The 18,283-nt window shown below is 44.0% G+C and overlaps 1 protein-coding gene across 5 annotated transcripts in view; it reads right to left on the bottom strand.

Annotated features, from left to right (window-relative positions):
• Positions 1 to 18,283, bottom strand: part of LOC121606617 (membrane-associated phosphatidylinositol transfer protein 2-like) — a 45,324-nt gene that overhangs the window by 12,273 nt on the left and 14,768 nt on the right. For 4 of the 5 annotated variants that reach the window (XM_041937048.1, XM_041937051.1, XM_041937050.1 and 1 more), the window contains exons 2-14: positions 14,259 to 14,506; positions 10,037 to 10,251; positions 9,107 to 9,228; positions 7,958 to 8,191; positions 7,524 to 7,859; positions 5,654 to 5,749; positions 3,109 to 3,213; positions 2,960 to 3,024; positions 1,782 to 2,026; positions 1,365 to 1,554; positions 844 to 963; positions 446 to 660; positions 156 to 331 (exon numbers count right to left, since the gene is read on the bottom strand). In XM_041937048.1, coding sequence (XP_041792982.1) covers positions 156 to 331; positions 446 to 660; positions 844 to 963; positions 1,365 to 1,554; positions 1,782 to 2,026; positions 2,960 to 3,024; positions 3,109 to 3,213; positions 5,654 to 5,749; positions 7,524 to 7,859; positions 7,958 to 8,191; positions 9,107 to 9,228; positions 10,037 to 10,251; positions 14,259 to 14,336 — 2,197 coding nt within the window. In that variant the 5' untranslated portion in view covers positions 14,337 to 14,506. Of the gene's footprint in view, positions 1 to 155; positions 332 to 445; positions 661 to 843; positions 964 to 1,364; positions 1,555 to 1,781; positions 2,027 to 2,959; positions 3,025 to 3,108; positions 3,214 to 5,653; positions 5,750 to 7,523; positions 7,860 to 7,957; positions 8,192 to 9,106; positions 9,229 to 10,036; positions 10,252 to 14,258; positions 14,507 to 14,824; positions 14,935 to 18,283 lie in introns of those variants that run through there. The other variant, XM_041937049.1, reaches the window with a different exon arrangement.

The following is an 18,283-nucleotide window of genomic DNA, read 5'->3' as shown; positions in this document are numbered from 1 at the left end:
TAGGTATTCCCTCGATGCGAATAGGCGCATCTCAAGTAAGCTTTTTGCACTTTTGCAGACAGAAAGAAATATATTATCATAATATGTTATATGCAACATATACAATGTAATCACTGATAACATTTTAACAAGCACTGCAGTCCAAACAAGCTTACCATCCAGCATAGGAATGACAGTCTTTCTCAGAGCGAGTACCAGGCCCAGTGGGGAGCCAAACAGGAAAAAGTCGGACACCTCAAAGTCAAACTTCCCCAGGGAGCCTCCATCCAGCATCGTGCTGCTGCTCGACCTGCGCGAGGCTGCGTCATTCCGCAAGACACTGGAGTGTAAGCTGGAAGGACACCACAAAGTCATTTCCTCGTGGAGAACTAAAAATACATAAAGCAAGGGCTGGCTTAATTTTGTCTCCCAGGTAAGGATTTCTGTCGTCCCCCACTCAACACACCTGGACAGGAAGGCCTGGTGTTGCTTTATTGTGTCCAGTTCGTAGGTGGAGGAGTCGCTTCTCTTGCGCGGCAGTTGTCTCTTGGTGTCGTCAGCTGCACCGGCACGAGGGATGTCGATGTTACTGCGGCTGAGGTGGCGGCTGCCCTCCAGGGTCGGAGAGGCCGATCCGTGCCCGCTGTTGACTATGATGCCAGGAGAGAGGAGGTCCTGGTCCTGGGGCGGTGAATTGAGGACAACGATGGAACAGTTGTTGGGCATTTTCAGAAGGAACTTGGAAGCTTACTGAATTTCTAACATAATTATATGTTTGATGCAGGTGTCAGAACAATGTCAGTGTCGGAGGTACGAGAAATAGTAAGCCATTTATAGGTTCTTTTATGATTTTTTGTCTCTTACCTGTACACTGACGACACTGCCTCTGCGGCTGCTGTTCTGGCTTTCATTAACTGTCTGATTACTACTGCACAGTGCATCAAATCCCAAGATTCCTCCCACACAGTCCCCAATGAGGCATACCTGGAGTGCACAAGGGTCAGATGTAGTCATTATCATACTTGATACATGCATACCTTAAGGTTTACTTAAAGCATCTATACACCTGCTCCAACACAGTTCAATTCAATAAAAAAAGTGAGAATAATAAAGATGTTTTCCAAGAAGTAAAAATAATGTTAAAATAAGAAAAAAATCAGCTATATGTGTGCATATTGTGATGTGAAAAATCAAACAGTAAGGTGTTTTAATGTTTAGCTATAAAAGGCAATAATCCATACAAAGTGAAGACTAAGAATAGCTGTGATACTGTGGTGATGTACATATATCTTTGAGAATAACAAAACATCAAAAGAGAACAACTCAAAACTGTTGGTATCTAATAAATTCAACAGTACTGATATCTTCACAGGACAGTAACTAACCTGGCCGGAGAAGGCTGCCCCGTCCAGAGACTTTATGAAATCTGCGTACACTTGGTTGGCTCTGACAATGACGGTGGCCATGGCCTCCTGGTACTGTGGAGCAGAGGTGGCCAGGAGGGGGAGGGCTGCTAGGGGAATGTGGTCCTGGCTGCTGGACAGACAACCCTCATCGTAGCTGTATGGGCTCAGGCTGCGCAAAAGACAAAAATTTAATTCTGAACATATTTTAAACATCAAGGCAGTCCACAGAGGAGTGTGAAGAAATAAACACAAGAAGAGGGGGCGACGGTCATGAGCTGCACCTGGACTTTTTCCATCAAAAGCAAACAGCAATAGCAGTCAATAAACAGAAACCTTAAATCATTACCCACAATGCTTGCAGCCTGCAGAAAAATGAGTGCATGTGTGTCCTCTTACTTGGACACCAGGGAGAAGGCCTCGGCACAGATGGCAGGGCAGGGCACCAGGCGGATGGCGATGCGTCCCAGCGCAGCAGGGTAATGAACACGCATGACTGTGTCAAAAGCCGTACTAATCGTGTTGACGTCGGCCTGCTTGCTGTTCTGGTCCCCTCCGCCTGTGTCCAGGATGTTCCCTCCGTGCAGAACCAAGATCAGCACATGAATCTTGGAGGGCTGCAGACACTGCTGGGACGAGCTCTCCTGAGAGCAGCAGATTAGAAACAGGGTGGTGGATGGGGGTGACGAGGAACAGCTCTTGGAGTGTGTTCAATAAATGACAGCTTTACTCATGAAAACATCAGTATTATCAACATGACAATCAACATGCTTACTGAGTGGGAAAACTCACAGATAAATGGTTTAGCTACGTGCATCAAATTATATGTATTTGACAGATTTGTGAGTCATATCTTTGTCCGTCTCTTCGCACATAGACCACACAACAAAATGTTTGTACAAACTTCTTTTCACAACCAGAGAGGGGCGGAGAACCATGAAGGGAAACAGAACAAAGCCAACCTACACTCCACCTGAACAACTGTTCAACCAACAGCAAAACGACGACAATGCTTCCTGATGACGACTCACATTAAATCGAACAACATAATGTGCAGTTTTGTTTTACACTTTCAGAAAAGCACTACATGTCCACTCAACACCACAGCTGCAAGTACACGGGAGTTGAACAGAGGGCGGTGGGGTTGAGGTGTACACATGGATTTGGGTTTGGGCAACAGCGGGAAGAAAGGGCAGGGGCAGTCAGTACTGGGTGGTCTCTGTGGAGCTACTGTAGCGCTACTGTAGCCCACACTGCTCTGGGGCCGACATGTTTACTTACTGACTGGTGCCTTGTTACCGTGATGGTAGGAATGGGAGAGCTATCGGCTTGGCTGCTAACAGAGCCACGCATCTGAACACAAGAGGACACAGAGGCTCAGGGACAAACATCCCTCCTCTTATCTTCCTGTACAACCTGATGCAAAGTGTGTTTATTAAAATGAAATCAAGTTTAACAGAAGCTTTTGGGTCCTGATGGGCATTTTCCAGAGATTTATTTCAGACATGGTTCTGCATCAGAGAAGGCTGGTTAGGGTTGTGTTTAGTAGATACACACTCACTGTTAGACACACATACCTCATCTAGTCTTTCCTCACTGGCTGCTCTTTCATAATCCACTGTCATTTCCTTGAACAGCTCACCTGCAAACACACACACACATTCTTAACATCAGGCACTGAGGCAGAGCGAGTGTGAGGATGAAGTGTTCACGGTCTTCGTCATACCAGGAGTTTCCTCTGTGTCTACAGCTTCAATCTTGTCCATGAGGTCGTTGGAGTTCCACTTGGCGATTTCCTTTGGAAGGACATCCTCGCTGTCTGAGAGATCCTCTGCAGGGGCGACACAACATAAATCATGTTCAACTATAGCATATGTGCCATTCAGGGTTCACAAATTTGTCATTACATCAACAATATAATCACTTTATAGTGTTTAACAATGTTGCACAAATTACATTTGCTTATTCAGTTATATAATAGAACAGCTGACCCAATATAAAGGAATGTTGTCAACTTTTCCACAACATACTGTCAAATAAATCACTAAATAGAATCAATAAGTACTTGATGTAAAGCATCACTCACTTGGTGGCCATCAAATGCATGTTATGCTGGGTGTATTCATGTTTGAAGTATAACCTTTGTGTGTGGTTTTATTAGCACAGTGATTTTCAAAAAAGAAAAAAAAATACTATTTATTTTTCAACCATTACCTACTGAGAGGAGGTTTAAACCAGTATGTTTCTTATGTATTTATATACACATATTGATGGACTGCGTTATCCATCCACTGACATTAATCTGCTACTTAAAAAGGCAGGTTCAGGAGCTAAAAGAGAAAATCCTGTTTTATCCCATAATTCTCCACAGGGACATTTTTGATACACTGCCAGTATCTTATTTTCTGAGAAACAGGCAGCAGCCTCCTGTTCACTTTGGACTGTTAGCAAACTGAAAACCACATCTAAAATTCAAAGTAATAAATGTCCCACAATCTGATTTACTTCCACAGTAGCTACACTACAAATAGATAACATGACTTTTCTGAAGACATGATAGTGATTTTATTTCAATGTGACTTGTTTTGCAAGCAAATACTAGGCTGCAGCCAGTTTCTCAGATGCACGAGCACCAGTGTATGACCCTTTTCAACACCCAAAGAAACAGCTTCTGTCATGACTAGCATGGGTTTCTAAGGAATGATGTGTCCTGCACACATCAACATCAAGTGACGTTTTCCTTCATTGCTTTTTAGGTTATTTTCCCAGGTGGTTCAAGTTCTTTCATTTATAAACATGTATAACAATACAGTCTTAAGCTGTGTAAAAATCAAGGTGTGTAGGTAAAGAGGTATTTTTATTTCATCAATAGATTTGACCAGATTCAAATAAATAAATAACATTTTATTGCAGCTTCATTTGCAAGTTGTGTAGTAGTTCAGTTATAGAAATTTGTAATTGGAGCAGATGCATTAGTTTTATTATAGCTTTTGAAGAATAAGTACAGCAATACTAGCTTTTCAAATGAAGTGTGTCTCGTCATTCTTAGATTAAAAACCCTAATTAATAAACCATGTTAAACCAGAGTTCTCCTTCTCCTCCTTAAGCTTTCCTTTAGTTATTTGAAAAAATATTTCTCTGCCACACAGAAAAGGGCAACATGACAGTTAAAAACAAGCACGGACATGCATCTCAAGTGTTTGTAATCCATGATGATTGCAAGAGGACCACGACTACTAACTTTAAAGATGGAAATCTAATATAAGAGGCGATCTGAGCCAAGTCAGTCCGTTTCCAAATTTAATTTGTGTACCACCATCATGTGATTCATCCAGGCACCAAAGCACACACTCATGTTCAAATGCACTGTATCTCAGGTACATGTCAATGCACCAACCTCATTTATTTAGCAAAGTCAAATAAGTGCATAAGGTCGCCTCTGCAGTGTAAGAACATCTCTAAATCATAAATATACTGACATGGGCACATCTGTAATTGCTGCATTAACTGTCATTGAGACAGAATGTAATTTATGTCCGTGTATTCATAAGTCTAATCAGTACATTTAATGAAATGTGCATTCACTTCAGGCACCCATCATGCAATAATTAATCCATACGCACATGAATACAGCAACACATAATAAATTATCGGATGTCAACACAATTTAGTTTTATGATTTCCAGTTACTCAAAAAGGCATGAGCAAGGTTTTTTCAACTCGAAACAGGTGGAAAGACTAATGAGTGCAGCTAAATTAGTATCAATATAATAAATGACAGCAGGACTTTATTCTTGTTTGATCATCATGACAAAATGTTATGAAACAATTTAACCATACAAACACTGATGAATTATTTGAGGGGGGTTCATTTATTAATTTATTGCTTGGACATATCATAAATGGCAAAGAATAGTGTGTGTGTGTGTGTTTGTGTAAACAATGATGCAGAAACTGGAATGTGTTGGTGAGGGGGGCGGGCGGGGGTGAGACGAATGTGATTTTTGAACTGGTCGTCAGGGTGACACTGTGTCCGCAGCCAAACTCATCCAGCAGAGAGAGCATGGGTGTCGCACCACACCCACCTATTTCAACTGCAGCCCCAAAGCATGCTGGGTATCTGGGAAGCTTAAGAACTGATCTGTGGTTAGAGAGATGCACGTAGAGTCAGGGAAGAAGGAAGCAAGCAGGTTCTCGCAAAACTGAACACAATAAACACATTTATTTATTTAGCTGTCGACTCCAATCCAAAAAATCCAAACTGAGGTTACCATGAGCGTCGAAGAACTCCTCGTCCGAGCTGTCGTCTGAGTCTCGCGCTATGCTCTGCATCCTCCACTCTGAGATGCTGTGACGTGATGGGCTGACTGAAAGACCGCACAGGAACAAAAAATTCATTGTTATTTTTGGACATGTGTTTCAGCCTCTCTCTTTCCCTTTTTGACATACACGCGCGCGCACGCACACGCACGCACACGCGCACACACTCTATGACAAAGAAATATTGCACAATCTCCCCCAGCCCACACACACACACACAGTGTTATATAAACATGGAACGGTCTCTGTGGTGCATTACTTCATCACAGATGGAGTGCTTGGTGGTCAGGGGGGGGGTGTGTGAAAAAGTGAGGCCCAATGTAATACGGACAAGCAACGTGCACACAGACTACCAAATGTCAGCTGAGGAAAATGGCGATACTAAAAGCAGGCCTTGTCTATCACGTGCCTTCAGTCTATGCCTCATATATCATTAGTGCGGCGGAAGAGAGGGGGCCGTCGCTCTAAGGGGCAGGCTGGTGAGAAGGGTGCACAGCTGTAGCTGTCAGCGTACAGAAGGAAACAGCAGTGGTGGAGGGGAGGGTCACTGTGAAGAGCGTCAGCCTCTGTCTGGTCTGTGATGTCAGCACTGCTGCTAAAAATAGCCCAGGAGAGAACCACAGGGGGGAGTTACAGGGGTGAAACAAGGCACGCTGGATGAGAATCAGGGTCCAGGTGGCAGCTACAGTGAACGTCGCGTTGAGGCAGGGGTGACACCGAAGATGGGTGTGTTCGGACATGTGGTGCATGATGTCAAAGCTGCTGCTAAGAATAACCCAGGTGAGATCCTTCAAGTTGTAGGGGAGAGGCGAGGTAAGTTTGATCGTACAGCAAATGTGGGGGCGTGAGTAAAAATAGTCAAGTAGAGTAAAAACATTCTAATTAACATCAGGCGCTGGACAGAAAAGCAAAGTGTGGTACAAAAGCAGAGTCTGCATACTAAAAAGCTGCTCCCGAGGTGTTTGGCTTTATTAGCACCTATTCAACAACCTCAGCTCACAGCTCTTTAGCAGACTCTGATTCAGCTGGAGCAACTTTCAGTGTGTGTAGTTTTTTAATATAGCCATTACAGCACTTGCTGTGGGGCTGCAGAGTTTTGTGACATGAGGCAGTGGATTTAGCCATACTTCAGCAAACCCAGCATACAGATGGACTGCAGCACTAATTTTAACACAGAAGTGGTTTCCACGGTTTTCTTCTTTTTTGCCCCCTTAAATATTTTGTCATGATAGGAATCTACTGTAACCCACATTAATTCAACCACAGCTGCAGTTCATTCCGCAAAAGCAAGCTAATAACCTTTAGCAGCCAACTTTCAAGTTTACATAAGGCTGAGTGGGTGAAACTCAAAAGACTCATTTTGGAAGGATTATCACTTTATACTACATATGAAACAAAAAAAAATATGAAGATGAGAAGAAGATGAAGAAGAGGAAAGTGTTACTTTGGCTTTGCACAAGCTCGCCCTCGTTAAATTCTTCACATACTAGCTTCCAGTGTGGACACGTCTCAAATATCACAACTGGCTGTGTTTACTCTCGGAGCAGTTTGACTTTGTTGATAGTATACCTCAACCTTTAAGGCGGAAAGGAGTGAGGTGGCAGACTGAAAAAACAAGGCTTTAAGCATGATGAGGTGTAAATATAGATGTGATAATGTGTGAAGGAAAGAGAATGGCTCAGGACAGTGCAGAGCTCCAATAAAAGAGGCTGAAAAATTGCATAGGGGAGAGTAATGTAAATACAAAATGAATGTCAGTCTCACACACTATCATACACAGAGGTGACAGAGATGAAGAGGTGAAGATGGCATGCTCCTCACCTCCTCTCTTGGATGAGCGAGAGGATCGGGATGAAGTAGACCACTGCTTGGTGAGTACACCTCGTGGCTGGAGAGTCTCTCCTCCGGGGCTGACGACCACCTCTTCAGCTTCAATGGAGCTGATCGCCTCTTTAACCTCCTGGTCTTTGTCCGGAGACGAAGCCCCTCCGTTGGCCTCTGTGGCCTCCTCTGCCTGACTGAATTGGGCCATCTTTGTGGCCAGGGCCAGCTGGGTTTCAAGTTCCAGCTGCCGGATGTCCTCCATGGTCAGACCGTACCACTCATCCTGCCAGCACCAGGCCTGCCGGTGGGCACGCACCATCACCTTTCTCAGTCCTAGGGAAGAGACGATGGAAAAATAACATTACTGTTACCCTGTTAGTAAAACTACTACACTACATGAAAGACTGTAACATCTGTGACAGCATACTCACCAACATCATGGATGAAGCGTTCAATCTTCGATTGCATGCCCCAGTAGCGAAACTCCACCTTGCACAGTTTGTAGGCACACATGATGGGGGTCTTTCCTGGGTTATTGTTGTACTCTTCTATCCAGTCATCTTGCAAAGGACCCCTCTGGGTCTTGACTGACTTGTAGAGTCGTGTGTCCTCCTCTGCTTTGTACTCATGAGGGGGGATGGGATCTGTCACTATGTCAATTGGGTCTGCCAAATCCAGAAAGTAATGAGTAAGAGCCAGGTGTTTTCAATGAACTCCGTAAATAATGTAACATACTCTGTCTTTAATATCATGTCATGATGTGTACTTATGTGGGTGAAGTAGTAGAACTTGAATGGCTTGAAATTGACAAGAATAAGTCATTGATTCAAATTATTACATTCAAAGTTGTAACTGGGTCACTGCTTGCCCTCAAACCATTTATTTCTGTGAAGCTTCATATTCAGCAGACACGCTAACAGATAAAAAACATATGCAGTACCACTAAATTGCCACAAGTGGGCCTCACCCACTCCTTATGTTTGAGACACAGGAGGAGAGACATCAAGAGACCATCAGACTAAACCTACTAATTCCATCAACTTAATAACTATGGGGGAAAAAAGGTCAGCGCTTGCTGTATTCTCTTATATGGCTACATACAGCAGATAATTTGCAATCTCAAAATATGAGCATGTATGCTATGTAGAGCTGCAACGATTAAACAATTAATCGATTAGTTGTCAACTATTAAATTAACGATTTTGCTATTCAATGAATTGGTTTGAGGAAATTTTCAAGAAAAAAAAGTCAAAAATCCCTGATTCAAGCTCCTCGAATGTGAATATTTTCTAGTTTCTTTGCTCCACTATGACAGTAAACTGAATATCTTTGGGTTGTGGACAACACAAGACATCTGAGGATGTCATCTTTTGCTTTGAGAAACACTGATTTTATAGACCAAACAACTAATCTACTCATTGAGAATATAACCGTCAGATTAATGGACAATGAAAATAATCGTAGTTGTAGCCCTAATGCTATGTGGTGGACTTGTGGTAGCCTGATACCCACCAATTAATATCTTTTGTTGTCTTTTTATGTTGTTGAAATGTTTCAGGATTAATACCAAACTGTCTCACCAATACTTCTCTGCCTCTTCTCTGCTGCAGACATGTTGAAGACATCTGCTTGGTTGCCAGTGTCGGGTTTGTAGTAGGTCTCAATGTCAATGGAGAACTTCTCAACAAAGGGACAAGTGTATCTGAAGGACAAGAGGCAACAAAATGAAATAAAATGGAACAGAACAACTGCCCTGACGAAGCAAGAGTTTACTATGGGTTGACATCCGCCTTCATTAAGAGACTTGCTTTTGAACTGAATGACTCAAGATCAGAAATATTTTATTAAGAGTGACAACACCCTCTCACTGCTGAGAACAGAAGACGTGTGAGCCATGCCCATCTGTTGCATCTGAGGCGTCTGCAGCAAAGCTGTCACTGGTTGAATAGATGTGTCAACAGGCACTTGCAGTCTATCAATATCCTGACAGTATAGTCAAGGGCACATCTCTTTTCAGCACCTCCACGTCTCTGTTTGTCAGGCATCACACAGACAAACACAATGACACCCTGAGAATGAGTGGCCATCAACATCTAACAGCCCAGGAGCGCTGCTGGCCGCACGCCGATCTGACGGTCTGCTCTGTAATATTCTGACAATTTGCTCTCAGGTCTTTATTTTCTCTGAGCTTTTACTGAGGGACAGCAGCTCGAGCAGGACTTCAAACCAGGCATCATCATACTCATCACTCATGGCATTTTATATGTATTACACTGAATACATGCAGGCTTTGAACTATTATCTGTCTTCGAAATAGGTGGAAGTTAAATTTTTTGTCTCTAAATGTGTGTACACCCGCTAGCTGCAGCAGTTAGACACCCATGCACTAAGCATCTCTACTATTAAAATAACAAAGTTATCATTTTGTGCAGTTCTGGCAGAGTTTAATGCACTCTCACTCCTGCTCTGAAGGCGTGTGGAGGTGGCCTTCCTGCAGCAGCCAACCTCACCTGGTGCGGGTGTAAGGGTAGGCGTTCCAGGACTCCTCTTCAACCCTCAGTGCTGCTTTGGGCAAGATGGAGCGGAACCAGCTGGGAATGTGCATGCCAATGTGGTAGACCTTGTGGGTATACTGGCCCGCCCCACCCGGTCCATCTGTGTAGGGTTTATTCTCAAGGATCTCCACCCCACTACCTTCACCACAGCTCTCTTCTCTGCTCTTTTTCTGTAAGAAGAATAATGAAATGAAGTTGAAGGATTCCATGTTTGCATATAAGTAGTGTGGTAGGGTTACATCTGAAACACATTTTAGAGGGAACTGAAACAAATTAACAAACATCGTGCTTTTTGCAGATAAGCATCTGTAGAGCTGGACGCAGTCAGGTCTTACAGTCAGTAGACTGAAACAGCACATGCTCCAAAATTAACCGCTTCCTGGAAGCTTTGTCACCTGTGAATTGCAAATGAGGAAGCCCTAAACCAGCTTACAGAGCCACACCTTTCCCATATTTACATTCCATGCACAAAGACAGGCTGGGTGGAGCCTGGAGATGCAGTGGAGTAGACATACAGCTAGGTGACTCAAAGCTTCAAAGAAAGGAATGTGTGTCATGGTAAGAGGAAGATTTGTCATTGTTATGAAATCAGTAAAACAGGAAACCTAAACAGCACAGTCCAAGTGCTGACAATATTAAAAACACAGGGAGCAAAGAGCAAGGACCATAAAAGTCAGAGCTACCTGATGCATCATCTTTTCTATTTCCCTTATCAGCCGTTGTCCACTCTTTCCACATACACCTCACAGTGTGTTAAACGCAGTATTTAGTGCAGCGCTGGGATAATGGAGAGACAGATTTCTCCAGTCAGTCCGGTTGGCTGAGGCGATGCAGGCGAAGCAGTGAATGAGTGGACTAGGGAGGAGGAAGCCATGAGGCGTCCAGCGCTCCGGACCTCATTACCTCTGACAGGTCATTCATTAGCCACCTGCTCTGCTCTCAACAGCCACAGACACAGCTCCAAAGACACAGCGCAGACGCCACAGCATCGTCAAGCTGGCCGTACACGCAGCTGGTACACAAGGACGTTGATGGATTTGTCAAGTTTACGTGTACAGTACGCATACGAAAGGTGTTGTGTAAAGGAAAAGTTACACAGAGCACTATTTCAGCTGGACTGCTCAGAAGAAGGGAAAAGGTTTGAGTACTATTAGCACTGTCCCTTGACAGCAGCCTGCCAAATCCAGCATCACTTTTCTCCCACCTGGAGCAACGAATGGTTATTTCCAGTTCACCGGGGAAAAGATTACAAAACGCTGGTCAGGGCTCCGCCGTTCCTTTAGGGGGAAAAGGGGAAGTGAGGGAGTAGATAATGTGCTTCAACTTAACACTGAAGGTAATGTTAGACTGTTAATGAAAACAGCAGTGTGCTTTGCTAATTTGTGTACAGGTGTAAACTGCACCTGTGGGGGAAGAGTAATGAAGAAATTGTTTTCAAAGGCTCTGGAAGTGTGTCGACTACCTTTAGTGGAAAGGGAGGGGGGCTGTCATCCACACAATTCTACTGTAAAATCCTTTTTGGCTCAGTACACAAAGACAAAGTGCCGCTGTGTTCTGAGTTCAAGCATTGCCCTAAAACCTTTGCCACATATAGCACTTTCTCTCTCTCCCCATCAAAACCTTACAAAATAAAAGGCAGCACCATCAAAGCCTACTGTATGTGTTTAGGAACGACTGCTCTGACAGGATGGGAGTCACCTCCTGGTTTTTTCCTCTTGTCATCAAGTTAGTGAGGCGTGCTTCCTGTTGGAGATGCCTCACTCCTCGGATCCAGTTGCTGACTCAGAACATGATGGATGTGTGCGAATGAATGAGACACAGTGAGATCCTCTCATATTTAATTTCTCACACATTCTGAGTTTGCTTCGTACATGACAGCAAATCCCTATGCAGCGCTAATGAATTTACAATTAGCTACAAAATAAGAAGGTGGCGTTGTAAGGGCAAAGGACTGACTGCTGAGGTGCAGATATGACCAGGCTGTCCTAAGGCCCTGAATTCATCTGTGAGGCTTACACAAGGGATGGATAGCAGGCAGGCAGGCCTACATGCTGCAGTTGCCCTGGTAACATGCAGCAATGAAGCAAGGGTATCAACAGACACCAGCAAAATCTCTTCCACCCCCTCCCTCTTTCGCAGCCTTTCTTTTTATCCTCCATTTCCTCTTTTCATTCACTCCCTCTCTCGAACAAAACCTGACCACCGGCACGCTGCTGATGTCATGGTTGCCATCGTGACAGAAGCCTCACAGCAGCGAGGCTGTGCAATGAGCGTGAGGTCAGGGGGAGAGGTAACTATGGGTCACTAAGGTAAGAATTCCTCTTCCTCTTGATTTGTTTACGTGCTTGAGAATGCACATATGAACTGCTTTTACTCAGACTTTGTGGAAATCCACTTGTGTATGTGTAACGTCTTTGCACAATGTCCTGTCTGACACAATCAAATTGAGGCCACGCAGGGGATCTGAAGTTAAGTGTTTCATATAATTAATAACTCTCCACAATACACAACAAAAATGTCAAAGAATTTTTGTGTACTGAATAGTTTGTGCTGTCTCGAAATGCATGCTTGCTTTGGGGCATGTCCAGCTCGACTGGAATACCTGTCTGTTTGGTCCACCGGGGGGAGGAGATGACGAAAAACAACAGAAGAACCAACATGGCTGTTGACGGAAGAGTCATAGTCTTTTTGGACTTGTGTTGTACTCATCTAATATTACTTTTATTTGTGCAGACAGGATAAAGAAATGCCTTTACAATTATGCAATATTACTACAACTAATCTGTCAAGTTCATATTCAGGCACTGTCAGAAAACTTTCAGACAGTTTTCATAGTACGTAGTAGAAGAGGCGATACAGGCGAGCAAAGCCGTAGCTTGTGTTGAAGAATTCTTCCAGTGGGTGGACATTAATTTCAGACAACTTTGTCAACATAGACACTCATTTATATTTTGGTGCAAGATTAACAGTTGTAGGAGAGGCCTCTCTTTGGAAAGGTCAACAGCTTGAAGGCATGCTAGGGTTTCCTTAATGTTAAGGCCTAAATGTTTCGTGTCTCCAATGAAGCTGTTCCCTGAGGGCTTCACAAAACAGTGCATCTCCCAAGTATAATCATCTAAATCAAATAAGTGTGAATATACATGAGGTAAGCTTACTTCAGGGCCCATATTTTGCTTTGTGACGGCTGTAAAGGAGAGGTAATGTAAAACCAACTAAATTTACCAGATTGAGCCACTGATTTCACTACAGTGTAATATTCATACACCTCCCATGTTTCCTGAGGAAAGCACACTTTCATTAACCATTACCATTACCACCACAGTATAAGATCCCAGCAAAATGCCTCAAACTGATCAAACAGGCCTGTGACTTCAACCTGTTCTTCAACAAACGTAAAACCACTTGTGATTCATATTACATAACCCTGCAGCTCAAATCCCAACACAACAGCTGAATGTTTAGTCAGCATGTGCCTCAACGATAAAATATTTACACAGAAAAATCCACCTAAATGCATAAATGTGGTCAACACGTCTAACTAAGACTAAGACTCAGTCCTTGTGATCACTCTCTGTGCCTCTTTTGTGTACTGCTGCTCACGATGCACCTGGCGCTACCACTGGATTAAATAAATCCTCCTTCATGTACACATGTCACACGAAGAGAAAAAATGTTGCCACACAGGATAGCTTAAGCTGCATAAATCAACCTTTTCTGCCTGGAGCTGGAAACCCTACAGCTCTTCCACAGACCCTCCAGCTACGGGCCTGGTTAGATAAATGAAACTGTCTGACACAGACAAAGCAGCATGTCCATCTCTATCGTGGCCGTACGTGCGAGTAAGAGTTTGCTGTTGGAGCAGGGTGCGCCCACCCTCCTCCTGAATAAAAACATGCAGCCTATGACGGGTGGAAACAGCCAGCTTCAGAGAGTTTAAATTGGATAATCTATCAGCACACAAGCGCTCTTTGTTCCATTCCTCCACCGGCGTCAGACACCGTGTGACCAATCATTTCATAATTGGGCACACTGCAATTGCCATTTTGAAAAATCCTCAGTGTTAATATATCCCCTCTTTGACTGCTCTTTTCATCCCCTGGTCTCTGCATCACTTGGCGTTGCTGGCCAGGTGTGTGTGGGTGAGACTTTGGAAGGGAATATGGTGTTGTGACCTCACCTGGATCATATAGAGCTGGGCGATGCGGTACTCCTCCACACTCATGGGCATGGGGATGCGGTACTCCTTGATAAGCATGGTGAATCTTGGAGATGGAGGAAAGTGGGATCAGGGAAAAGAATGACAAGGGAGGGGGTGAGGGAGGGACAGAGGGAAGGGAGGGGGAAAGGGGATAGGAGAGACTCGGGGAGAGGGGGCTCCTATGTCAGACTTGTCAAATCACCAGCTGAAGTCCACATTGATGGTTCCTGTGGGAGAAGAAGCAAATAAAAACTTCAAGTACATAAGGTGTGAATATATTTGATAAAAAGCCTACAAGCATCCAACCACTACTGTTTGTTATAGTCAGAATATGCTGTTAACCCTGATGGTAGATCTCCAAAAATACTTAACGCTTCTTCAAATAGATCTTCATCAACACCCATCCCTCAAAAGCAGAAACCAGCTTCATTCAGCAACAAAAAACGTTCAACACAAGCAAAAGATAACAGCATGCAGACTAATTAGAGAAGCTGCGAGATTCCTCTACACATAACCGAGGACAAAGACTCATTCTTGCAGCTCACACGCAGACGAAGAGGAGAGGAGATCCGGAGTGTCATTCAGGACATAAACGCTCAGTGAAGTTACTGTACGTCTGGTCCAAGCCTTGGCACGACGGACGAGCATCAGCGTTGTGTCTCCATCCAGTGCCTCAGATCCAAATAAGCCACTTTCCAGGATAAACTTCTCTTCTTATACACAGGCCACAGCTCAGTGTGTGTGTGTGTGGAGGGGGTGGCCAGAGCCTACAGAGAGCATCCGTGCCTTGCCGACGGTCCCAACAGCCACCCAGTTTCTCGCAACCCTTCAGCATCGTCACATGGGGGGCTCACTCAGCATAAGAGGGATTACAGTTGAGTGGGGAGCATTACATAACATTGTAAGAGCCCCCTGTGCATGATCAAGGTTTCACAAATAGCAGCCTTAGAATCGCACAAAGCATTGTTTTCAAACTGCTGGCCAGCTAGGGGTAGGTGTGGGCTATACATAACCAACATGTGGGTGGCGTGAGTTGCAGAAATCTGCTTTTGACCGCTAAGGGAAGAACAGCTCTCCGAAGCCAGGCAAGTACAAAACAAGATCTTGACTGTAAAGACTGTCAGCTAAGGTGACACATTAACTGAAGAGGTCGTTAGTTGAAAGATAGTTGAAAAAGCACTTCTGTCTAAATGAGTGATGACACGTACAAAGAAGCTCATTACTGAATATTTGTAAAGATAAACTGGTGACTTCAGTCCTTGGGGCAGAAAACAATTAACATTATAATAGATGGAATCCTTTGTAATGTTTTCATTTCCATACAGTGGATATGTAGTGTTTTGGAAAAGAGCTCATCACCTGTTAATAATTCAACAACACAGATTCAAAGCCTAGTTAATGAAGGGCTAGTTTAGTCTGATGTGGCCGGTGAAAACACAGTGCACAGGATCTTAGTCAACATGCTGATGGGACTGTACCATATTTGTGACGGAAGACAACAACAAGGTACTGGCACTGTCTGCATTTGGCTGACCAAAGGTGACTACACAGCATTGCATAACCCCAATATTCACTCTTTTCTGACCTATGGCAGCGACAGGACCTCAGCAGCCTGGCACCCGGCCATTCTGTGTGATCACACTAATATTCCCACTGCGTCACTTATCCACTGAACAAAGGCCAGCTTTGGTGAGGCTCCCAGTGTCGCCAAGGGCTCTGGTCCACCACCTATTGAGTGCTTGCCCCACAACTCCCCACTGAAGACACATTCACCTAATAAGCTCACTGAAGCACTGCCAGGAAAAAGATGCAGCCTGTCTAACTTCTCAACCTGAAGCAGGTGCTTACTACAGAGTGGGAGCAGGGTGACATTTTCTTGTTTACATTTTACATAATATATATTTGTTTTACACTCAAGAACAACACACTGAACACATCAGAGCAGAACACCACATATTGCTGAAAATAACTGCACTCTTGGGAAAGGCTGGGATAAAACTAGGCTAGCCTGGAGAGGCCCAGAGAAAAGCCTGCGGCTCAGAAGCCCGAGAGGCCTCTTCATATTAGTGTCAGGCTTTAGAGGCAAAAGTCACAGCGATCACCCTTGTTGACAGTGCTGATGATAAACAGCTTCACGATTTACTTGAAGCATGGTTCAACAATGTGGCAACAGTTTGAATGTGGGTTGCAACTGATGCTGCAACAAACTTCTGTGTTTCTGAGAATTTCCTCATGGCCGGCGATTCTGGATGTGACAGCTGGCCCAATTTGGAAGTCATTCAGTGAGACATGGTAAGACAGATTCTCTTACTGTCTGGTTATCTGCCCCCGAGTTTCCACTGTGTGAATCAAGGTCCGGTCAGCTGCCATCAACTGGAAACCCACATACAAAGAAGTGGCACCAGGTATGTAAAGACAGTGAGGACGTGAGAAACCGATAGAGACAGGAAAAGCAACTGGCAGCACAACAGAGGGAGTCCATACAGTCATAGCATTGCTTGATGCAGCAGGATATTAGGAGCCTGGGGTGAGGATGCAGCACAGGGATTTGTAATGATGTTGTTGATGCATGTGAGTTATGTGCCCACTTGCCAAGCAGGTTTATAACAGTTTTACTATTTGATAGAGCTGCAGCTAACGATTATCATTAGTAAGAATTGATCTGTTAATTTTTGGGTTGGTGAAATGTCACATATGAATAAAAAAAGGCCAATTGTAATTTCTCAGCACTCAGTCCCATATATTCATATTGTTGTTTTGCTCAAACAGCAAGACACTCACACTTAACAGCATATAATTCAGAGAAAGGCAGCAAATCCTCAGAAACAGCAGATATTTGGCACTTTTCCTTCATAATGATTTATTTCCTGTTGACCTATTTTTGCATTAATTTATAAATTTTAGAAACTCTTTTTAATCAAACACTTGACTTAATTTTCCCCTTTATAAAACAAATTTCAGCTTGCACACACACACACACACACACAGACACACACACACGCTCAATGGACCAACAGTCAAATACAGACACACCCAAACTGGCTCCCACAAAAATGTGTCTGTTACATATTTGTCTGTTTATTAGCAGTGTCAGCTTGGGACGTGGATACTTTACCTTAATAAAACTGTAACACAGCACACACACACACACATGCACTGTGTCTCAGTGTGGCTGAGATTTAGTGTGCAATATCCTCTCCTTTAATGATATAACCCATATGTCTCCCTTACAGCAGTATTGCAGACACAGACCTATCCTGAAAATTCCCCTGATGCTTTAAACCTGTGTCTCTCTGACTCTTTTGTGACTGATGCAGATGCTGTGCACAGCATAGGACCTGTAATGCACGATCCACCAGCAGCCATGAGAGAGTACTGGCACCATGCTTGACCCAGAAAAAAGCACTCTCTCACACGCACACACGCACACGCACACGCACACACACACACACACACACACACACACACACACACAGAGCTTAAAAATAGCCCGGTCACAATAATCCTAGCATACGCAAGCAGGGTGCTTGACGTTGTTTGTTCAGAGAATATGCTCATTCCCTTCTAAAAATACAGTCTCTGCCCCCCTCCAGGCAGTGACGCAATAGCAGCACACGCCGCTGCACAGCGCTCATCACAAAGCAGCCTCCAATGCTCCTGCTCCTGTATCGACAAAACTGAAGCCCACGATAACTACAAGATGCTTTGAGTAGGACTGTGTTTTGTATCTCTGCCCACCACCGCTTTCTTAGCCTGTTCAACTTGTGGTCAGCTGTGGCAAGACCACGCACCCAGAGGTGTGTAACACTGCATTTCCCTCATCTGTGACTCTCGCTGAAGGTGTGATGAGCCAACAGAGATACTAAACAATCCTCCAGGCAAGAGTATGGTTATTCAAAATCATGTAATGCACTTTTCAATCTATTTCAAAACTGAATTGAACAAGAACACTAAACAGCAGCTAAAAGCCTCTTCAGATGCACAGGTCTGACAACCTATCATCA

This window comes from Chelmon rostratus, chromosome 5 (assembly GCF_017976325.1).
Source record: "Chelmon rostratus isolate fCheRos1 chromosome 5, fCheRos1.pri, whole genome shotgun sequence".
NCBI classification, from domain to species: Eukaryota; Metazoa; Chordata; class Actinopteri; order Chaetodontiformes; family Chaetodontidae; genus Chelmon; species Chelmon rostratus.
This window is presented reverse-complemented; position numbering and strand designations above follow the sequence as displayed.